A 24,437-nucleotide genomic window follows, 5' to 3' on the forward strand; every position below is an offset into this window, starting at 1 on the left:
TATTTACCGATCTGTCTTTTGTTCTGTAAACTGAACAAAGTCTAGGCAGACACTAGAAAGTGACTGACTGAAAATTATGTTGAGCAGAATGTGTTGGTAAACTACTCTTCTGGGGAGAAACGTTACACATTTTTTTTTCATCAGCCATCTTTGGTTTCAAAATTTCCAGCTTATTCTTCAGTTTAGCCATAACTGTGATTGTGGCATGCTCTGAGGGCACATCTACACTGCAACTGGCCCATGCCAGCTGCCTGGGTGAAGGGGGCTGTCTTTAATTGCAGTGTAGACAGTTGGGCTCTGGTTAGCCACAGTGGCTCTTTTTTGGTTCTCTTACTATGTGTTTTAATGTGGGGGATACATCTAAGTTGAGCCTCTATTATGGTGTCTTTAAAAGTTTCCAGCAGCTTGCAGGGATTTTACTTTTGGTGCTGTGCCTTTTAATTTCTGTTTCACTAACCTCCTCATTTTTGTGGTGTTTCCCCTGCCACAGGGATGTTTAATTATATTATGGTCACTATTACCAAGCGGTGCAGCTATATTCACCTCTTGGACCAGATCCTGTGCTCCACTTAGAACTAAATCAAGAATTGCCTCTCCTCTGGTGGCTTCCAGGACCAGCTGCTCCAAGAAGCAGTCATTTAAGGTGTTAAGAAACTTTATCTCTGCATCCCTTCCTGACGTGATATGTACCCAGCCAATATGGGGGATAGTTGAAATCCCCCATTATTATTCAGTTTTTTATTTTAATAGCCTCTCTAATCTCCCTGAGCATTTCAGTCACTATCACCATCCTGGTCTGTACTCTATTCCTACTGCTATATTCCTATTGGAGCATGGAATTACTATCCATAGAGATTCTATGCTACAGTTTGGTTAATTTAACATTTTTACTTCATTTGATTCTATGCTTTTTTTTTTTTTTTTTTTTTTTTTTTTTTACACATAGTGCCACTCCCCCACCAGCACAACCTGTTCTATCCTTCAGATATATTTTGTACCCTAGTATTATGGTGTCCCATTGATTATCCTCATTCTACCAAATTTGTGATGCCTATTCTATCACTATCCTAATTTAATACGAGGCACTCTAGTTTACCAATCTTATTATTTAGACTGCTAGCACTGGTATATAAGCACTTTAAAAGCCTGTCACTTTTTAGCTATCTGCCATTACATGATGTAATTGAATGGGACTTTTTTTCATTTGACTGTTTCTCATCAGATCCTCAAGATGGGATGCATAGATAAAGTTTCCCAGAGAGTAGTTACTAGTGATTCAGTCATGCTGGAAGGGTATAATGAGTGGAGTCCTGCAGGGATCAGTTCCAGTTCTGTTCAATATCTTCAATGATTTAGATAAAGGCAGAGAGTACACTAATAAAGTTTGGACAATACCAAGCTAGGAGGGGTTGCAAGTACTTTGGAGGCTAGGATTAAAATTTGAAATGGTCTGAAGTAAACAGGTTGAAATTAAATAAGGACAAATGCAAAGTACTCCATTTAGGAAGGAAGTTGCACCCATATAAAATGGAAAAACTGCCTAAGAAGGAGTACTATGACTGTGGAAAAGGATCTAAGGGTCATAGTGGACCACAAACTAACAGTGTAACACTGTTGCAAAATAAAAGCAAACCTCCTTCTGGGATGTATTAGCAGGAGTGTTGTAAGCAAGACATGAGAAGTAATTCTTCTGCACTGATTAGGCCTCAACTGGAGTATTGTGTCCAGTTCTGGGCACCACATTTCAGGAAGATGTGGAGAAAATGCAGAGAAGAGCAACAAAAATGATTGAAGTCTAGAAAACATGACTGATGAGGGAAGATTGAAAAAAACTGGGTTTGTTTAGTCTGGAAAAGAAGACGGGGAGAACCTTTTACATACTTGAAAACTTGTTACAAGGAGGAGGAAGAAATTTTTTCTTAACCTCTGAGGATAGGACAAGAAGCAATGGTCTTAAATTGCAGCAAGGGAGGTTTAGGTTGGACCTTAGAAAAAACTTTTGAATGGTCAGGGTGGTTAAGCACTGGAATAAATTGCCTAGGGAGGTGGTGGAATCTCCATCATTGTCTAACCCGCTCTTAAAAATCTCCAGTCACCTGTCAGGGATGGTCTAGATAATACTTAATCCTGCCATGAGTGCAGGGGACTGGACTAGAGACCTCTCAAGGTTCCTTTGAGTTTTATGAAATATTTTATCTTCCATCCTCTCCTCCTTACTAGGGCATAGAGAATCTCCATTAATAGAGCCTCTCCTGTCAGCTTTCCGCCAGCCCTTAATTTAAAAACTGCTCAATAACCTTTTTAATTTTAAGCGCCAGCAATCTGGTTCCACTTTGGTTTAGGTGGAGCCCATCCTTCCTATATAGGCTCCCCCTTTCCCAAAAGTTTCCCTAGTTCCTAATAAATCTAAACCCTAAGTTAAGTGTTCTAAAATGTAAACTAGTTTTTTATAGGCACATCTCAGATTAGGAATTGTTAATGAATGAACAATACATTTTGTAAAAAGTAAAAGTAGCCACACGTTTCAATGTTTGCAGAGAAGCCTGCTTTCTTAAAGCAGTTGTAGTTCAGTACTGGAATGGGAACTGGTGCCAAACATTGCTGTGTAGACAAGCCCCACAGCCAAACTTCTGAGTGGAATGTACAGCAGACGAGCTGCTTGTCGCTCAGTAACATCCCCTGTGGCAGCTGTTGATGCAGGACTTTCACTGCAAGGCACCATTGTCCACACAGGATGTTACTCTGCAGTCACACAAGGGCTTGCTAAGGGGACAAGTCTGTACTGGTGCCATTCAATGTTCTCCCTGATAAGGAGGGCTCAGTCAGTGTCAGGGAGGGAGTACTGTCAAAGGTTTTTCCTTAGAAAAGTCCCATAACATCCTTGGTATTAAGTAAGTTGCTTCTGCCAGCAGCAAGCAATGTAACTGAAGCCCAAAGAAGCCAAGAACTAACATCTGTTTACAAATAAAGACACTGTCAGGATGCTTCCACCCAAAGTAAGCATTTATTAAATACAAGAGAAGCCAACTAAAGGAATTAAAAACAAGTGGCAATCAACCTGGCAATGGTAGTTTCTGGGGCAGAATACTATGGCTGCATCTCTCTTGTTCTCTAGATGACGAGGTCTAATTGGATACCTTATTCATGGGGAAATTGTAGGGTGAAAACATGGAATAAATTAACAAACTAAGCTGCCACATGGGTTTTCTCTGCAGGAGATGCACTGCATTCTTCCTGTTCAAGAGAAAGATTACCAGGGTCTGGACTTGCCTTTCCCTAGTGTAAAAAATACTTACAGCTCTGCTGCAAAGAAATATAAAGAATATTAGCCCCTAGACCTGGGGTTTAAAGAAGAATTTCTAGTAGTTTTAATTCTCTCAGAAGATGCAACTTCACGGGCAGGTTTTCTATATCTAGTCTCAAGTAATAAGAACACAAAATACATCTAAAGATGGATGTTTAGACTCATTAATGCTGTGTATGGTACCAAGCTGGACACCTTACAGGTACTAGAATAAATACCTGACTGTTTCCCACTGCTGTGTAATTTTACATTCTGAATGAGTATCCAAGTAAAATAAATAAAAAATCACAAACCAAGGTTTGCTTAGAAAGACAGGCTTATTCCAGGGACGGCTAGGTTCACTTTGAGCACAAGGAAATAACCAGGATTAGAAAAGCTTTAGTTCAAGGTCATTGTCACCTAAGCCACAGCAGCACTTCATTCCGTTAACCTGTTCTTCCTACCAAGGGACCACACCATTCTTCAAATCAGTCAGAAGTAGATGAAGGTTATTTATTGTTGACACATTTTTCCTGTAGTAAGAAGCTTCATTTACACAGCAGGGTGTAAACAGCATTGACTAAAAGTTTGTTAAATGCAACCATAAATAACTATAATAAATAATAGAGATCAAGTAACTTTACAGCACACATTTCAGGGCCAAGTTGTGGAGATGCTTTACTCACATGTGCTTTCTGGAAGGAGAAACAGTAGCAGCAGTTATCTTACTCACAGCTGTAATCATATCCTAGGAAGGGATTGGCATACCAAAGTCCTCAAACCCCTACCAGTGAGGTATTTGACTGAATTTTGAGTCCACTCAAGTTGTTAGGGGTTTGAAAGGAGATACTTAAACAGTACAAAAATGCTATTCAAAACCAGAGCATTTAATTGTCAGCAAAAGTAGTTCTGCTCTGAAACTCAGATGACATTCTTCATGTTCCCCTTGCTCAGCAGCTGTTTGAGAATGCACTTTTTAGATGGGAATAAAGCATTTCAAGCAACATATTGTGCTTAGTTTTCCTCTGGTCTTGGTAAACTTTACACATGTTTGCCTTACTTGGAATGATATTTCATCTACATCTATGCTTCTACCAGAAAGTGGACAAGATTCAAGAATATATATTATTCCTACAGGTTTCTCAGAGGAGAGGGGGAGGGGAATGCTATAGAATGGTGACCGTTCTCCTAACAAAAGGATCTGGAGCCATTGTATGCCTACTACTACAGCTGTTACACACACACACCTTTCCATTCACACTCAGAACAACACACATATACACACTTAGTGGCTTTCTCTGTTCTCACACATCCTGCTCTCCAAACATATCACACATAATAATTCCCAATATTCACAATAATATACAAAAAATACAGCTTTTCAATTCCCATTACAACTGACAAGCCAAACAATTAGTGTCTGTCTGTCTTCTAAAGAGACACGTAATACCAACCTTAAAGTACAGTCACACACACAGAGTCATAGACCTTTATGTGGTTAGATGTGCACCAGCAGGAAAATGACTACTCGGCAGCTCAGTACTGGCACTTAACTTACATATAGTACTGAGCCAAGAAGTACAGCAGTAATTTCAGTGTTCTCGGCGGTTCTTGAGCACAAATAGGTTTTTCATGAGAGTTCAGTTCTAAATGGTTTATGAAGTGATGCCTCACTTTAAATACACCCAATAGAGGGCAACACTTGTTGCATTAGTGAAGGAAGATAGATGTGGTGTGTTTTACCGCTGCAGAACACATTCCATAACATACAACAGTTTAACATACAGAATTGTCACCTCCCCGTATTCCACCATTGTCTTTCTATATAAAATAGAAGCTACATCTTCAATTCAGCAACTCTGTGTCTTTGTCCCCCTTCTAGGTGTCACATTTTTAGGATAATTTGCTTCCTTTTAGATAAATCATTTTTGAGTACAAAAACAAAGCACAGGTGCTTTAATCACTTACTGGTTAATATTTTAAACCTGGAATGTGGTATTTTATACACCAGAGAGAGAACCCACTCTTTCTTCCAAAAAATCAAAGATCAGTGAAGGAATTTTTGTTAGTAGGTTCAGTATCAATCCAGGAATGTCTTGATTAGGACTTAACTGTATCATATTCTTCACTGTTCTGGGTTTTTCAGAGTTATCCAACTCTGAAGAGGAAAGTTTGAAAATAAAACATTGAAATGTACTGTGGCAGTTACCAATGTGTCTGATTTGTATTTAAATAGTTAATCAAGAACATTTCAGGATATGTAAACACCTGTAATTGGGAAACCTATTTTCTGTTACAAAACCTGTGTGTGTGTGTGTATGTGTGTGTGTGTGTGTGTGTGTGTGTGCTGGAAGTTCAGTGTATCGAGTACAGAAAACAAACTCTCAGCTTTCATATGAGAGGGATGTTGTTCTGATTTTATGGAAAATGTGAAAATTAATTAAAAAAAAATCACATTTTTGTACTCAGAAATGTTTTAGAGGGAGAATGAGCTCTAATCATTTAGATCTGAGCTCTCAACCTCAGAATAGCCAAGTTTGTTGTGTTTGCATGGGCAACACAATTTTAAATTACAAAATTAGAAATGTACATGTTCAAAGGTCTTTTAAAATTAAATTATACACATCAAACTGTTCTGTACTAAACTATCCTACAAATATTCCACAAACAAGGCAGCAAAATAACCAGTCCACCACAAAATCTACAAATACAAAATGTAAGTCTTCCAGTAATTACTGTAATGGGAACAAAAGTTCAGAAAATAAATTAGTCTCCAATTCTTCATGTACTGTCACTGGAGGTATTTGCAGGTAAATCACAGGGTTCCAACAGAGCAGAGTCATGAAACGAGCCTCCCAAAAGCATCCCTAGTCTTGGTCTTGCCCAACTCAGCCGCTAAGTGGATCCTCTCTGTAGTGAACAGCATACCGGAGCTTTTCTAGCATTATATCCAGAGAGGAATATTGAGGAAGCTTTATCATGAACATACACGTTTCAACACGGATGTACCGAGAATCTGGGGAACCTGTAAAGGAACCACATGAAGGACTTGTTAACAGGCTTTGCACTTGGAAGTTCTAGTTAAGTTTCTTTTCCAAGAATGTAATTTTCACACTGTTGATATTAACATGTATCAAAGTAATGGGATCCCGTAAATTCTAGGTTCAGGAGACCCATCAAAAAGCCCAATGGAATTTATACTGTTAAGTTTGGTGGGGCCAGCACTTGGCCTACAGTATCGTCACTTGAAAAGAGATTCTGCTCCATAGGAGCCACATCATGAAATTCCACCACAGTCCCTGCCTCTGCGTATACGGCCAAAGGGCAGGTATTTGGAGTCTTGAGAAGATTTATTTTTGCTTGAAGCATCTTATTAGGGCGTGGCTTAGAAACAGCCACATTCTCTCTCTTGTCATAGTTACAACCATTTCCTAACTGCAATGCGCTTTCTTCTGCAGCCTTGTCTGCACGATGGGGGTGTGATTTCTAAAAGACACTAATGTGTGTGTTAACTGGTCCATGCAGACCCCGCTGGCATGCACTAAGTTAAACAGCACTCTGTATCACGTTAGTGCACTTTACTCCACTGTGCAGCCAAGCCCTGAATCTGGCCGACAAAGAATGTTTTAAAAGGCAGTAAGGATTTCAAATCTAAAAAAGGTCACAAGGTACGAGAGGCTGACTTTATTTATACAAATGTACAGTAAACAACATACCTGCAGCTCCATCTGGGGGTGCAATTTTCATGGGATAAGGTGGGACATGTGCAGTATCTGGCCCTCCATCTTTACAGGGACATGTAAAGGGGATTCGTTCCTGGTTGCAGGCAAACTTGATGAATTTGCAGAGTTCTTCTTGAGTAAACATTTCTAATGCACCCCAGAAAAATTCAATATGTTGGTCTGTTTCCATCAGCCCCACCTGGTACATGGTGTGTGCCTATCAGAGGGAAGGGGAGGGACAGTGAAATTAGATACAGATGAAGAACATGATGTGTATTACTCTCCTTTTCACGTCTTCCATCACTTTTATTTTAAAGCACCAGTGATAATGGAAATCAAACACAGCAGTGTATCCTAACCTATCAGTTTTACCAATACAAGTTCCACTAGAAATCGATTCACTCAAACTGTTGCATTGAGATGTACCTGGAATTTTGTATCATTCTATCCCAACTGCTTCTAGAACAGACTGACCTTTACACAGACCCTTTCTAAACCGCTTCCATGCTGTGTTTTGTACACTGTTCTATACCAACTCAAGGCTGCTGCTGTTGCAAGGGAAACACATCTGAAGAGATCACACAATATTTTAATACAACGAGTTAAAGGTGTTTGATAACGGAAGCCAAAAAACAACCCCTCTTTGTGGTGCATTGCCTATAGCAGAATATTAACATACTTCAAGGCCAAGGTCAAGTAATTCTGAAAAAGTAGGTTTGCAGAAATTATCCTGCTATATCCCGTTATGAAATTTTAAACAGCTAATGTAATCTTAGCCAAAGGGGCAGATATTGAATAGAGTTTGGTGATGTGGACATTTTTAGAGTTTGATAATTTAAATACTGATTTTAAACAAATTTAAGCCCTGCCTGAAAAACAGAATTGTAGTTTTTCTTGAAACAGAAGCAACGATGCCAGAAGGTGCTTACCAATTCGTTACCCTAACTTTAGACACGTACGTTCCCAAGGGACTTCAGCCCAACATACCTTCAGGAACTCCAGGTTAATGTAAGGTAACCCACATGTCCTTAGCTCCATTTCTAGAGGAGTCAGCGTTGTTAGAAGCTGCAGGGGTATAATCGACCCTAGTCCAGCACGCACAGCCGTCATGCAGTCAGGATTCTGCAGTTCATGCAGCCTCAGATTCCGGATTGCTGTTGCATATATGTCCTTATTCTCCCAGCTGACATAAGGGATTCAGAAAGAAATGAGTCAGAAGAAAAGTCTTACTCCCCATTACAAGCTGCAATCCCATTTCCTGGGTTCCCAAACAGGGGCTTCTGGTCACTCAATCTGATGCCATCTGTTCCCAATTTAACCCACATGCAGCGGCACCTGCTGATCCTGGTGCACGCCCCTTACTTTCATAGCTGTGAGTGCACGCACACAACATGCAGCTATGACTACTAGGAAGTGGTCACTGTGCAGTACTGCTCAGCCCTCCATTATTTATAGATGAACAGCCGTATGCTGGAGGTTCCTAGCTCCTGCCAGTCAAAGGTACTGGTATTCCCAGCTTTCACCATGTTACAGCAGCATCACCATTTAGCTGATGGTTGAAAAGCCATCACATTTATCCTCTTGAAACACCCTCCCAACAATGGTGTTACTCACATGACGGGAATGTGCCTGCCTCTAGGACACAGCTCCACCTCCTCGCCGGTCATGCTCAGGTAGGTGAACTTGCAGCACGGTTTGTTAGGACAATCAGGGCTCTCTGTGGCTAGGTGCTGGGATGCAATTTCAGCACACAAGGCCTCCAGTTCAGTCTCATCGTTTATCTAGGATGACACGTGATAATATCTAGTAACTTGCACTTTACTGTACCTTGCTCTTGTTAATCTCTTCAGACATCATGCCAACATAATGAGTAAAAGGGCAGGCGCCGGCTTCCTCATTTCCCCAGGGGTGCTTCACCCCTGCCCTGCCACAGGCCCCGCCTCCCACTCCACCCCTTCCACAAGCCCCACCCTGTTCTGCCCCCTCCCTCCCCAGCGCCTCCTGCACACTGGTGAACAGCTGATCCGCAGCAGGCAGGAGATGTTGGGAGGGAGGGGGAGGAGCTGATCAGTGGGGCTGCTGGTGGGTGCTGAGCACCCACTATTTTTTTCCGATGGGTGCTCCAGCCTCGAAGCACCCAAAGAGTCGGCGCCTATGAAAGGGCCCCATTACATTTTACATCATCCAATGACAATGGCACAGACACTGAAAGGCAACCTGTCCACGGGGTAAGTGAGCACACGTGGGTACGAGGAGCAAGCCAGCATTCTAGTTTAGCACTGTACAGATTACGAATGTGGTATTAAATTTCACATGCTGCATAAAGTAAAATATTTAAGAAGGATAACGAGCATGTCATTTGACCTGCATTCCAGCTGTGAGGATCTGCTGGGGACTCTCTTAGAGGTTATGCTTAAAAAAACCCTAAAACTATCCCTGTGACTCACAGAACGTTTTAAAGATAGTGCCAGCCACTGCTGAGCCAGCCCAATGAACAGACATTGCTGCATTTCCTTTACTGTGCTAACAGCTACTTTGTGCTGCGCATAAGGACAATTAAAATGTCTATTAGAAACATGGGGTTATGGGAAATTAACATTTGCCAAACAGAACACCAAGTTATTAGGAAAAGCAATGTTAGTTTTCACATTTTTAAGGGAATATTATAAAGAGTAGTTTAAAAACTAAAGAGCATTTCACAGACAATTTAAAGCTACTACTGTTTTATAGTTCTGCCGACAATTGTGTACCGTACTAACATTTGTGCATGGGATCGCCTACTGCCTGCAATGTTTCGAAACTAAGAGCTAAGGGCTGAGTTATGTAACTGATTCACAGCATTAGGTTTCTCCAGATTACTGAATTGCTGGCTAATGAGTAAAACCTGTTGCTACCTAATGTGGAAGCCCTGACACAGTTGATCATGGCACCTACAGATAAGTTGTAAAAGTTAAAAGTTCCTAATCTCAATTTAAGCAGAGCATGGCCATCCTGGGAGGGATGACAATGTCTGATTGAGCGGCTTTCCCATGCCAACGGGATGTAAAATGACTAAAAGTCAGGATCTCATCCTGCAGTTTCATGCATGATGACAAAGCTTTGCACCCACATGGAGCCGTGCTGGCCTTTAACAGGAGTTTGAAGGATCAGGCCCTCAGGCAGTACAATTACGGCAGGGTTTGCTATCAGCAGCTAAGGCCCAGTGCACAAGGGCTATGGGTAAAGAAGAAAAGAGGGAAAAAATTACATTTTCAAATTTTTTGACGTAGTTGTAGGTAAGGATGTCAGCTTCCTGGAGATCAACATCTGGATCCAGTGGTTCTCCTACTAAGGTCTTCCAGAATGAGGATAAGAGATCCAGTGGAAGAGGAACGTCAGCTCTAACTGCAATGCCCAGCAGCTGTCCAAAGAAATGAAGCAACTGCTCTTCCGCATAGGTTATAGGACTAGGTGTCAGAATATACTTCCCCTTAATAAAACAAACACAAACGTTTAATGATTAGAGAAAACGCCAGAGGTGAATATTTTCAGGAAGTACGAATTGGCAGGTAAGAGGTTTTCAGCCACGTTAGTTGCCTAGAACAGAGTTTCTCAAAGCATGGGGCCCGAAGATATATAAATGTTGGCCCTTAACAACACATTGGGGTGTTGAAGGGGGCTCTGCTTTTAAAAGTTTGGGAAACGCTGGCCTAGTTTTTTTGTATTAGTTTTAATAGTTTAAGGTCTAAAGCATCTCGGTGTTAAACAGCCCTGCGGTAGTCTGCATACAGAACTGGACTGTGTTTATGTTTATGCAGTCTGCTCTGCCCCACCTCAGCAGCACCGCAGGGAAGGAACCATGCCTCAGTGACGGAGCTCTCTGGGACAGGGACCATGGCTTTACTTGTTTCTGGAAAATGTCTAGCACACAAAATAGGGGCCAAATTCCAATACCCTTACTGACACTGAGTTGGGTCTTACTCCACAAGTAGCACTACTGATTTCAGTGAGGACACTTGTGGAGTAAGAATGGCAGAATCTGGCCCATAAATAACTTCTCATGAAGAAATATAAGGGACAATCTTGAAATCAAACACTTTAAAGGGTGCTTTGGAAGAGATGAGCTTTGTTCTAAGGTCAGAACTACAGCATGTAGCAGACAGACAAGCACCTTACTTCTTGTGGACATTTTCTAAACACCATGCAGGGGATCTCACCTACACATTCCCTCCAGTCATTAATGGGAGTTGTATGGCTAACTCCCACATGCATCACTTTGAACCCCCCCCCCCTCCCCCCAGTTGTCAGCAACTGAGAGCATTCTAATCCTGCCCTAGTCACTGCGTGCCGATAGCGAGTGTGTCCTTCGTACGAGGAAAGCACTTTTCTATGAATTCTCCATGGGGATATCGTACCTTATTCTTATTGACTGCAGAGCTGGGGCACAGCAAGAGCAGGGAAAGTGAGGAGCTCTGTAACTCCTTACAGACCTGCCACAGGAAGTGACGAAACGAACCACCTGAAAGAAAGAGGCAATGCTTTCACTCGAACAAACCACACACCCCCTCTGGCCTCGCTCCTGCTGCCTTCTTGTCCACAGTGTACTATCCCCCTGAAATCAACATGTAACTCCAATTTCTACAGGTGAAACATGTTTCATTGTGTATAGGTGGATAACCAAGAGTGGGGAAGATGGCAGCCATCCCTAACCTGTTCATGTGCATGTCTCCACTGCCGTTGTTTAACTGCAGAAGAGAACATTCAGTGGATTGCTTTCCACTGCATTCTCAAGTAATGGTCTTGTCTTCAACCGCTAGTTGTTTATTTAAGGTTATCTGGAGAGGTGCAATACCTGCTTAGACTTCAAGGAGAATTCATAACCTTATTAAGATGGAACATATTTTCATAAAAACAACGAGGAGTCTGGTGGTACCTTAAAGACCAACAGATTTATTTGAGCATAAGCTTTTGTGGGTAAAAAACCCACTCCTCGTTGTTTTTGTGGATACAGATTAATACGGCTACCCCTCTGATACTTCATATTTTCATAGTGATGGAACATGCAGGCAGTGTACTCACAATATAGTTAAATGCAATGAGGCAATACTGCTAGAATCTTAAAGCAAACCAAGTTAAGTATGCATCACATTAATCTATTTACAGGTATTGTTATTCATCATAACTGTGTGTTTTAAAAGGAAAACATGGATCTAATACTTTGAGGGGATACTTCAAACAGCTCTTTAATGACATTTCTGTGCACCTCCAATAACTTCCTGCAGTTTGATAGAATTGAGTAGTCAGTAGTGGGGAAAGTGTTAACTAGAATTTCCATTTTTCCATCTCCCGTGCTATATCCTGTCATTAACCTCCTAAGACGACCCATTAGAATCAGTACACGGAGATTGCATCAATCTAGCAAACAGGAATTGATTTTCTTTTCTCAGATACTTTGTTCTTTAAACCTCCCTTGCAATTGCATATACCCCGAGGATGGCAACGAATCAGTAAAACAGGAAACTTTCTCCTGGCTCTTATACCAGTATCTCTTGGAGATGCCACCCAACAGTATGTAGCACTGGGGAAAGTGTCTCTAAGCCAAAGTTTAGTGATGAAGTCATTTAGATAAGACTCTCCCTAAAGTCAGTATGTTCAGACAACTAGTTGGCCTCAGATATGATGTTTTCCCAATTTCTTTCTAGCATAAGAATAAAGCATACCAGGGACTAGCATTTCATGTCTCCAAAGAAAGATTTGTAATATAAATGTCTACTCAGATAAACCAAACAACTATCAGATAGCTTAGACCCCAAACTTAGGCTTTTGTTTTTCCCCTTCAAAAAAAGGGAAACTATGAAAATGAACTTTTTTTTTAAATTGGCTTAATTTAAACCTTTCCCCTGAAGTGTCTGCAACTCAGCTATTGTAACATGGGATTAATCAAAAAACAAAACCAAAAAGTGAAACTGACCAGTGTACGCTCACTGTCCCAGCCAAGTTGCACTCAAAAATCAAACACAAAGTGTTGGGAGAAAAGGAGACATATCACAGTCAGTCGTTATTTAACAAAAAAAAGTTCTGACCTAACAAACGTTCTTTTAAGTAGAGCATCACTGTAGTGTCACTAGGGATCTGTCCCTGTACTACTTATTCAGTCTAAACAGTCATTAACTTTTATGGAACCTGGTCCTAGTAGAGACTACAAGCTCAAGTCCTCTCTAGCATTAGTTCTCCCTGCCTTCTTTGGGTACATTCTGATCAACATGCCCAATGCTACAGGTGTCACTACTATTCTGTCAGACTGTAACTTACTTGTTCCATGAACCTCCTCTCCAGTGAAGCGAATGTTAAAGGCATATGTGGGATCCCCACCACTGGCTAGTTTAACACAGAGCTGAGAGGATGGCACACAGGCTAGCTGCCTAGCTGCCTGGCAGAAGTAGGAATTCTCTGAAGAACGGATCTCCCCTATTTAAAAGAAACATTTTAAAAAATTGAATCTACTTTGAGTATTTTGTGTTCATAAGAGAGTGAGCTTGGTTATTTTAAGACCAATTTGAAATCATAGGCAGTAAATGAAAATGAATTGTAGAGAGAATAAATAATGCACATACCTCCCACTATTTCTAATGGATCCAGTGTGATTTCTGGGGCTGCATGATCTGCTGTTCTTTGCACTGTGGCATTCAGCACTCGATTCATTACAGTCACCTTTGTATCATAAAAGATTAAACCTAAATAAAGAAATACATGGTTAGGTCTACAATTGGTCCTTCTGTCATTTTATTTCCTGAAATCATCTGATGAACAACATTTTAGGACTGATATAATCTTCTGTAAGCCTCAGTCTAAGAGCTGGCAAACCCAAACAAACCTTTGGACACTTTTTGTATTCAGAGTTAATATTATTGGAAGACACATGTCAAGTAAGTACTTTATCACAATATTTCTGTACAACAGATTTCTTATATTAGATGAATAGTTTTCTGAAATCTGGCATGCTCTGAGGGTGATACTAATGACAAGAAGATATAAATAAGTGTGTCGCATGGCACCCCAAATCCATACGCTACGCACAGACAGAGACTGTGAACACTCAACTTTCATACCTTAGGTTTGCAAGTGCTCTTTTCTGGTTGGGTGGAAGCAAAGACCCAGCATCAGCTATTTCTCCAGAGTAAATGAAATGACTGATCTGGCTAGGGTAGCCTAAATCTTTTACTCATTTTATGATTATTGGAGATTCTCATGAAGGCGTCTATCTTTGTAAGCCTATCACTTCTGTGGCCGTTAGCAGGCTCACCGGTTCTGGAACCCTTGACTATATTGTATGCTCCTGTGACTGACATACCACTTCAGCCTTATTGGTATTTATATTGCGGTAGCACATGGAATCCCTAAGCAGGACAAACGTCCGTCCGTTGTGCTAGGTATTATACACAAACAGAACAGCCTGTCTCCATCCCCCAACCATACAATCTAAATATTTATGTTTGTAGTGAGATACAGCAGCCTCCTCGTTACAGCAATTCCTATTGCGTTTTCAGGGTACTTCAGCAAGGTCATTTGAAACATAGCACCGCTCTGATTGGTTCTCTCTAATCCAGGAAAACACTAACAACAGCTCTTACTCATGTGCTCACGTTGTTCTTAGACAGTCACCCCATTCAGTCAGCATACTGGGTTAGCTGGTTGAGAAGCGAAGTCAAGGAGCTTTTGTCAGTATGGTGATCAGCTCTCTATCTCCCCACAAAGTTCTCCGATTTCCGAGGTAAGTGTGGATTAATATTTTCTCCAATCATTACCAATTAGAGAACCCCCAGAACATGCTAACTTCCCCCAAGCATCAGACAGTCACAGAACTCATGCAGTCCTAGAGACACTGACCTTTGGCCTCTTGCAATAACGCAGCAATACTATTAGTGTACATTTCTGTCTGTCGCAGCTCCACCAGTGGTAGGAAGAAGGTCTCCAGCATGGTGTTCAGAGACTGAAGCAGTGCAAAACGCAGACGTAGACTTTCAATGGGAACATCTAAGATCGGGGAAAAGTTCAGAAACAGAGGTAAAGGACAGGACAGGAGTCCCCAACCTCATCACACCGGCACCCATTCTGGCATAGTGACCTAGTGACCACAGACTGCGTGGGCCCTGCAGAACGAACTACCCTCATGTCGATTAGCAGCAGCCCCTGCAGGCCAGGGTAGAGACACACTGACAGGGTTTTGTGTGGGGGAAGCCTGCACTGCTATTGCTTATGCTGTTCCTTTTCTGTGGTGACCCAGAGGACTTCAATTTCCAGGGCTGTCAATCCAGTGCTGAATTCACAGCCCTTCACTACGTGTTTCACAGTGAATCCATAAGCAATCTATAACCAGGAACTGAAGAGGAATACAAGTGTATGAAGTAATAACTAGAAGCCCCCCAATTTGTGCATACTCAGCAGACAAGAGACTCTGGGATCAGCTGCGTCAGCTGGATCCAAGTAAACTTCATGTGGGTGCAGTCGTGCTGGGGTAATTGCAAGATGGCGGCAGAGTCGGTTGATGTACTGCACAAGGGCTACGTCCATTTCCAAAGCCCACTTCCGGGATGCTTTCTGAGCGTGTCTCGCGTCAATGCAGGCACACCTGAAGAACAAGGGGATTAGAACTGTTACATGCAAATGCTCCCCTGGACTGTATTAACCATGAAGCCAGGTGGTTTTAGGTCTCTCCTTTTCCCTTTCCCTAAGTACAACTCCTTTAGCCTAGAGATTAGAATGCTTCAGATATGAGGGAGAACGAATCATTATCATCCCCCCTTGCCTGACTTTCATTACCTGCTTACTAGGCTTACTTACTGCCCTGGGCACTCTCTACTCTAAGCTCTTAAGCAGACAAGGGAGTGGGATATAGCAGGCAGGCAATTTGCAGCTCAATACCAGGGAAGAGGATCAATCCATTTAAGGGACTTCTCTGCTTTGAAATGGTAACAGGGAAGAAAGTAACATGATGACTAAACATTCTACTCTGTACTGGCTCCTTCAAAACAAGTGGAGAAATCTACCGAAGCAGTTTCAATACCATGAGGCACAGAATGCAGGTTTGATGTGGCACAAAGCCAGAGAAGGCCAGTTCAGGCAACAGCTGGCAGTGCAGTTTTTGACAGATCAGTTTATTATGGATTTTGGAAATAAGAGGGACAAAATGAATTAATTTTGTTTAAATCAGGTTTCCACAATTCAGGTGTGATCCTCCTAGCTAGCATGTGGGAGCCAGGAACACTAATCCTGGCAGCTGAATATGAATCGAGTCCCTTAAGTAACATTCTAAGAAACTATTTAACAATTCTATGTTGAGGCATTGTAGCCATGTCCAGAAGTATATTGAGCATTAAGAAGTGTCAGACTAGCTGGAGTAGAACTGATCCATTCCAAACACGTTCAGATTAAGCACTGAATTCTATACCACTTTTACAAAACATGTATCGCACCTTTCAAAATGAAGATCATATCCACAGGACAAAATAGCTCTCCAGACACTACGGATGTCCTGTTTGGCTCGATCAACAACAAATCTGTGAAATCCATCCAGTGTCAAATACTTCTCTTCTGGAACTGACAGCAGAGACATAAGTATCAAGCAATTAGTAACTTACCAGAAAAAAATGTACATCAGGCAGGCTTATTTCCAGAGTGTTTGCTTTTGTCTGGCTACCCTCAACTCACAGCCGAAACTCAAGCTCCCTGCCTGCTTCCCACTGGTCTTGTCCTCTCCACAAGGGACAACTCCAAGACAGCCTTTCCCAGAAGAAAATCTGAAAACATCAGGGTTGCTAGGGTTGAATTCAGTGTTCATTTCTCCCTTATTAATGACTCCATCCCTGCAATTCCATCACGGAGCATTTCTACCTGAGAGGGAGCTCTATGCTAGCTCTCCTATAACCTGACCATGTGTTTCCAAAACCGAAGGGTGGAGCCACAGAACAAAGCCTCGTTCTCAAGTCTTGCTGGCCCGGGAGTGGAATATCAAGTGAGAGCCTTGCCCTCCATTCCCCTGCCTGGTGGTACCAGACCCGAGATTGCCATGCTAGCTACGCAGCATTTCTGAAGCTTTTATTTCAGCTTAATAGATTACAAAAGTCTTACTACGAAGAAACCAATTCCACACTAAAACTGAGGAACACAGGGCAAGTCCCATTGTTCAATCACATTCTGTCTCCATTACACATTGCCTTTATACCCTAAGCTCTTTGGACGTAGAGGAAGACTAGTTCCCTGCCCCAAGTTCTTAGTACGCCGCTGGAGCTATAATAATCATGTGCCAAGTTCTGCCCTCATTTACCCCAGGGACTCCAGATTCAAACTGATACAAGCGAGAGTGGAAATTGGACCAACATTTGCCATTAGTTTAATCTTTTAGACAACGTGTAAATTAACCTCATTTAAAAAAAGACAAGTGGTCTTTCATTTTTAGTCTACAAATACCTGGCCACTTTACATGTTTGAAATCTTTACCCTTTGATAGATAACATGTTTTCAGAGATAAAGGAATGAGAAGAATTTCTAGACAGCCCCTACCTTCTTGTTTCTTTGTAGGAGACTTCTCTGGGTCCTTCTCATCAGGTTTGCCCTTCTCTGGAGATTTTGGCTTTACAGTAGGTTTTTTCTCACTTAAAGCTGTTCTGCTATGGGACAGAAACATTTTTTTGGTTAGAATGTATATTTCCTTAAATGATTGAGTGTGGTATCAGTCTAAAATATGAAATATTGTTTAACATAATAAATGATTTATGCCCTCAAAGCCATAAGTTATTTTAGGTAGCCTCTTGATTTTTTTTAAATTTTCTTTTAAAATCATCTTCTGCACACCAGTATGTCAGAACACTGAAAAGAAAAAGCTAGTTCCATGCAGAAAAGCCAGCTGTTTTATGACTGCAGAAAAGTTCAAAGCACTAACCTGACACTATTGAGCACAGACTTTTCTTTTGCAGGTGGTTTAGTAACCGGACGTTTGGAGCTCACAACTTTCACTGGATGTTGCTCTTTGCCTGCCTTGTTATACTTGCTCTTGTCAAACTTAGGCTTGGACACACCGTATTTCCTTAAAATCTTCCACAAGAGAAATGAATGATTAGCCAATATTTTCAAATTACCCCAGGAGAGTAATTAAAGAGGTGTTTTACACCCAGCTACCTGAGTGAGTTGGTCCTCCAGCACCTTCTTTGGTGGGCGGACATTTGTGAAGAAGACATGGAGAAGGTTTCCAGGAGTCTGGGAATTTATTTGCTCTTTGCTCAGATAAATATCAGAAACTTTAATGGGTTTCGCTGGAGTCAGGCTCAGCATTTGTTCAGAGTGACCACAGCTCTTAAATATTTCTGAGAGGACTTCTCGAGCACCTGGGACCAATTTCTCACCTAATACAAAAAATTGCAATACAGTACAAATCCAACATGAAAAGAGAGTTTAGAATTAAGACACTGGGAAGATGTTTTTCTATTCATTCACTATATTATTTAAAAAAAACTTGTGCTCTAAAATACTAGACAGCAAATAATTTAGAAAATAGTACACAAAGCAGTCATGACATTTTTAAAGTTCAATGGATGGTACTGCAGACAGTGCCTTCCATTTATTTTGATCCACTACGTTAGTGTAATTTTGAGTGACATCAACAATTGATTTAGTTATCCAGCAGATCCCCGGGTGCACATCACAATTTGCATAGGTACACAATAGTGTTTATGTCAATAATTGAATTAATTGTTCTCTGAGGCCAATTCTCCCCCCTCCCCCCCTGCCCCGGATTAATCTTTTCTCCCCCTCATTTAGAATTTAGGCCCCATCCAACTGATATAATTTTCTATAGCTTTCTATGATTTGATTCAAGAGGTTTTGATCACATTGTTAGAATAAAATTAACCATTGATTGATGTAAAATTCTGCTCAGTTACTCTGGATTTGCCCCAGCGTAACTCCGTCCAAGTCAAGGAATAGTTTGGTCTAATAATATTTGTAAATGGGTTAAAATCACAAGTTTTTTTCCTGTTGACTATTAAATAAGTTAATCATGAATAATATTGTATTTACTATCTGACTGACCAGCTTTAGCGATTGTTGAATACTCTAATTGTCACAAATCCCCTCCCCCCAATCTATTGGCAAGTAATTTATACGACAACAATTTTTTCCATTGTCAGTCAGTCTGTCAATCAATGAATTATTCTGGATTTACACCAGCGTAAGTGAGAAGAATGTGACCACTGCATAAAACCTGGAAACAAGGTATTTACCAATATGAAAGATACACACCTTTTATCGATTTATCATTAAAATAGTCTTCTAGGACTGGGCTCCCTTGCGTATCAAATAAACTCTGATTTACAGTAGATACAGTTAAAATCTCCTCAGTTGACATTTCCATTAGTTCATCTTCACCATCCAGACTTGACAAACCAATCAGATCACTACTGTTAAATAAACTGGCTCGGATTTTCTCTATTTTAGCTCGTGACCTTATCTGCATAAATAACGAAAGTAGTTACAAGGAATTCTGATGGGGAACAAATTATCTGTCATTTATATTGGTTAAGTCTTGCATTCTCTTTTCTTGCAGAGGTTTAACGTTACACATGTGCCACATTAATCCTCTGATACCAGAATTCAGATTTACCTGGCAATACATCCACTCTAGGAAGTGGGTTCTTTGAAACCACCATACCCTGGGTTAATTACACAGGCCTCTGAGAAATGACTATTCCATTTCTTAAGTTTGGAGGCAACTCTCAGAAGCCTTGAGATAAGAAAATGTTAGTTCTAGATCAACTTGAAGGTTTCAGGGTCACCTGCAGTTCTCAACTGTGCAGTATTTAGAAAATATCTACATAAAATTGGCCCTTGAAACCAGAGCTATTGTTCCATCTCCCTAACTTTCTTGGAAGTTGTGAATATCAGTAATGCATCATTATTGGAGTAGCTACAGACCAGGTGTAGGGTTCAACATGACTATGTTACCAATTTCCTTGTACAGGGTCTATTGCTTGTTTGTTTCAATGTTAATATCTTTGGCTCAATTAAAAATTAAGACAGCTGAATACATTCCTTTGGAGTAAACTATATTTCCTTCTGTAAGAGGAGCTGAAACACAAGCCTAATTCTGAAGCTGCAACAAACTTGAGGCAGATGTTACTGAAAGCATCTGGAAGCCCGGGGGAGATTTTTCAAATGTGGGATTTAGGAGCACTAGACTTTCAATAGCATTTGCAGTCCTTTGGAAAGGAGAATTTTAAACAAGCAGATGTTAGCCCACATATGCTACCCTTTTGGCAACAAAAGTTCAAAACCATTCAATGTCAAACCATAATACTGATGGAACCAAGTACATTCTTAAAGTCACTAAAGTAATAGACTCTAAAAACCCGCAGTGACTTTACACTGTTGCATTCAGAAAGGATGCTGATTTTAAAGGTTCTGATAAAGGCAAGAGAAAGTGTTTAGTCACTGCACTGTGATCCCTGGGGCAAATCTGAAGATAATTTAGTACAAGAAAGCATACCCATCAAATTCTAATTGGAATGCATTTTATGCGTGTCCTAGTTAGATAGCATAATTTGTGCTGAACTATTGCTTGTTTATAGTACCTGCAACTCTTCAGCCAACATACAAAAGTGAATTATTCAAGTTGTAGTTTTACCCCCACACCAGTCACATGGAAAGGAAACACCCTCTTTGGCCCTGTGAGTCACCCCCACAGTATGGTGTAGAGAGAAGCGAGAAACAAGATTTGTTTTGTTTTTGAGTTTGGGGGAAGACGGTTATTAGAATTGACATCATTAATTTAGGACAAAATCTGACCTGACTGCTGCAAGAAAGGGGAGCTACAAATGAATCCCTCACTGCCTGAAAGCTGTTACCTCCACTACTGCAAAACCCTTGATTGGCCGTGACATCAGTGGCTGGTTGTCCAGTGACGTGACAGTGTACATTGATCCAACATCAGATACAGACGCTGTTTCTACATTGTCAAGTGGTTCCCCAAGACTGCCAAGGCTGCCAAGGCTTCCAGTGCTGCAAAGTGAAAGATCTAAACTCTCCTGGCTGGAAACAACATGTGGCTCTAGCAGTCCTGGTGGAATAGCCAACTCCAGTGAAGCTTGAAACTGGTCTACAGAAATATCGCTAATTGTCCGAGAGATACCCTGCGAGCTGCAGAGGGAGGCCTGGCTTGTCGAGGCTGAGGCACTAACACTCATGGCAGGTGTGACGCTGCTAGAACTGCTGATATCGAGACTGTCTGCACTACTAGATACAGTTGCTTTTTCCAATTCAGTCCTACATTCTCCTCCTCCTGCTTTGTCCTTGATTTTTTTGGGGTCCTCTTCCTGCAAAGGGATGTAGATTTCATCTTTGAAGACTCCACCATGTGCGTTACATGCCTTCCGGATTGCACTTCTGACAATACCCTCCTCTAAGTGAGTTGGTATTCCAGAAATCACAAGTAACCGACTATGAGCTGTTGCACCCACTAGTGCCTGGCAAGCATCAGCTACAGCATCATTTGTCACACCTAGCCCTTGTGGATCCTTTTTAGTTAGGTGTCTGAGAATTATAAGTAAGGTCAGCGCTCTATGAAACCATAACATATCCTCAGGTTTGCTTCCTCCTATATTGAGAATTGCAGTGTCAGTTTCAGCAGCTCGGGATGAAGACCGTTTACCTGAAGACGATGTCTTTTCCCGCTTCATTTTGACTTTTTTCCTCTTTGACAGGAGGCTTGGGCTCTGAGGCGTCTGCCCCGGAGAAGATGAAGAGGAGGAAGATGAATCACTTAGATTTGGGGCATTTGTTGATGACATCACACTAGCGGTTACACTCATGTTTATTGGCAGAGTCACTTCTGCTACAGCTAGACAGCCTTCCATCAGAGCGTGAAAGTAGGTTGAAAATCTTCCCTGGTCAGCCACTCCCACACCAGAGCCACCACATGCATTTCCAGACACCCAGTTCTGAGTTTCTTCATCGTATAGTTTGTGCAGTTCTGACTGAAGAGCCATAAGCATGGCTAGACAGGGATTTAGCTGAAGTGCAATGGAAGAAGACAACCCTGCTGGGTTCTTTTTCTGTTCCAGATTGTGAATTTTGCGAAGCAACTCTCCCAAGAGATGAAATATCAGTTCCTTCACACAAGCTGCCATGTCTGTCGTCCAGAGAAAGTTCCCTATGAATGGAAGAGACAGACAGACATGGGAATTAGATTTATTCCAATGTGACTGCCTTTATTACATTAATTATGACAATGCCATTCAACGGGTGTAAAATCAAGCAAGGCCACTTACAAACCCATGGGGATATTCTTCCCACAGAGACATCTTCATGCAACCAACAAATACATAATACTAGAAGGTCCTATGGCAAAACAAACCTACATTTTGCATTTCTCAAGTTCAGCAGGCTTTAAATGCAGCACTTTCATTAAAATTAAAAAATGCAAGAATACAACCTGATCAATGGGCCTGTGTTTACTGTAATGCTGCATTCAGTTTATCTTGTGAGGGATGTCTCCACATTTTCAGTTTTTGTTATACTCCGGATTGTTCAATTCGCAACACATCATTGCATCACAGGAAGCTGTCAGGGGAAGCAGGATGTACTGGCAGCTGGGTAGGGATAACTGGAGCTTTGTGGCATTTGGGGAAGTGTCGGAGAGCATTTGTGATTATGGGCAAGGCTACGATTTTGGATGGAGGTCACAGCGTTCACAGTAATTGTTAATTTTAATAAAGTGTGATGACTCCTGTGAGCCTGGCCCCCTGCTCTGGGCGTTATGACCTGGCCCATGGGGTCACGATGCCACTCCGGTTTGGTGCGTACACCCGGCTGGAGATGGAGATGGAGGGGCGGATGTGCCAAACCTGAGTGGCGCTGTGACCTAGTGCACAGGGTGGGAAGCAGGGCCCGGTCCAGCCCAGCAGGACAGGAGCTACCACTGCAGGAGGAGGGAGCGGTGGGCTCACGCTCCAACAACCCCGCGTCTCTCTGATTTTTTCATGACTCCGGGTTTTTCCCCCTTGCACCTCTGCTGTGAAATTGACTAAAAATTTGAATGGCAAAATCAGAGATTTAATTTTGGGATAAGCCCATGACCTGGATGTTTTCTTAAAATGATCAGTAGAGAAGCAGTTAGTGTTTATAGAATTTCCCATCTTTAAGGTTTCATAGTTAATAAAAGGAGATAAATACAAGTGGTATAAACTGCTACATTCAGCTCCTGATTTTAAGCCATCGGGAGACTTAGGAGGACAGTGCTATAGCAGTTTACACTCTACTGAGATTTACAAAATTGTTTTCACAACCGTGAGTGCTAGATTTTTTTAAATGAAAGTTCAGAATGGAGGCTTCTGTAGCAAAAAGTTGGCTGCAGTACTGGAGACTACACAGGGTCCTGGTTACTAAGTAACATCCTTGCACTGATGAGATAAGGGGTAAAAATTTCAAAAGCGCTTAAGTGACTCCTAAGTCTCATTTTCAAAAGTGATTCAGGCACTGAGGTGCTCTTGAAAATTTTTATCCAATGTACTTAATAGATATCAGCTGGAAAATCATGTGATTTTTTTAGTACTGAGTTTATTTTAGAATTTGGCATTATTAAACCATGCGAATGCACACTATTTTAGAGTTTAAAAACCATAAATTCCATCATAATTACTAAAGACAGCTTAAATACTGTAATTTTTTCTTTCTGAACATTCCAGTTGATCAGCTGTTTCATTGGTAATTAAATACTCAAGAAATGCTGTACTCTCACCTAAAAGTTCCACCATTTGCAAGAGAACTGAAGCAGGGATAGTATCCAGTTCATCTTCTGATTTCACATCACCATCCTCTGATTTCCAAGTTAACAGCTGTTCTGTAAACGCCACAGCCAGAGGGAATTCAAGCGGAAGAGAGTGCAAAACTAAGATAGCGCCAGGAGGGGGGGATACTCCTTAAACAAGACGACAGAGGAATTCCCATTATAATTCTATAAACTAGAAGGCAACAACTGTGTCAAGAAAAAGCAATGTCTTATTAGGTCAGGTTCAAGCACTGTTTTACATTTTTCTAAGCTCAAGTGTTTGTTAAGTGAGGTAGTTCATTAAATCGACTAATCCTCTCATTAAACAGAAATGAAAAGACAGAAAAGGAAAATATTAAGTTAATGCTGTAGCCCAGGGGTGGCCAACCTGAGCCTGAGAAAGAGCCAGAATTTACCAATGTACATTGCCAAAGAGCCACAGTAATACGTCAGCAGCCCTCCGTCAACCCCCGCCCTCCCCACTCCCAGCACCTCCCGCCCACTGGCAGCCCTGCCGATCAGCGCCTCCCCCTCCCTCCCCGCACCTCCTGATCAGCTGTTTTGTGGTGTGCAGGAGGCTCGGGGAGGGGTGGTGGTGGGAGGGAAGGACAGGCTCAGAGGGAGGGGTGGGGGCAGG

The 24,437-nt window shown here is 41.6% G+C and overlaps 1 protein-coding gene across 1 annotated transcript in view; it reads right to left on the minus strand.

Annotated features, from left to right (window-relative positions):
* Positions 1-6,171: 6,171 nt before the first annotated feature.
* Positions 6,172-24,437, minus strand: part of HECTD4 (HECT domain E3 ubiquitin protein ligase 4) — a 107,567-nt gene continuing 89,301 nt past the window's right edge. The window contains exons 60-76 of the mRNA XM_065417694.1: positions 23,771-23,950; positions 20,880-22,183; positions 19,279-19,486; positions 18,160-18,383; positions 17,924-18,075; positions 17,545-17,651; positions 16,458-16,581; positions 15,423-15,613; positions 14,872-15,018; positions 13,599-13,718; positions 13,297-13,452; positions 11,400-11,503; positions 10,253-10,474; positions 8,620-8,786; positions 7,993-8,188; positions 7,000-7,222; positions 6,172-6,308 (exon numbers count right to left, since the gene is read on the minus strand). Coding sequence (XP_065273766.1) covers positions 6,172-6,308; positions 7,000-7,222; positions 7,993-8,188; positions 8,620-8,786; positions 10,253-10,474; positions 11,400-11,503; positions 13,297-13,452; positions 13,599-13,718; positions 14,872-15,018; positions 15,423-15,613; positions 16,458-16,581; positions 17,545-17,651; positions 17,924-18,075; positions 18,160-18,383; positions 19,279-19,486; positions 20,880-22,183; positions 23,771-23,950 — 3,962 coding nt within the window. The remainder of the gene's footprint in view (positions 6,309-6,999; positions 7,223-7,992; positions 8,189-8,619; positions 8,787-10,252; positions 10,475-11,399; positions 11,504-13,296; positions 13,453-13,598; positions 13,719-14,871; positions 15,019-15,422; positions 15,614-16,457; positions 16,582-17,544; positions 17,652-17,923; positions 18,076-18,159; positions 18,384-19,278; positions 19,487-20,879; positions 22,184-23,770; positions 23,951-24,437) is intronic.

The sequence above is a fragment of the Emys orbicularis genome, chromosome 16 (assembly GCF_028017835.1).
Source record: "Emys orbicularis isolate rEmyOrb1 chromosome 16, rEmyOrb1.hap1, whole genome shotgun sequence".
NCBI lineage: Eukaryota > Metazoa > Chordata > Testudines > Emydidae > Emys > Emys orbicularis.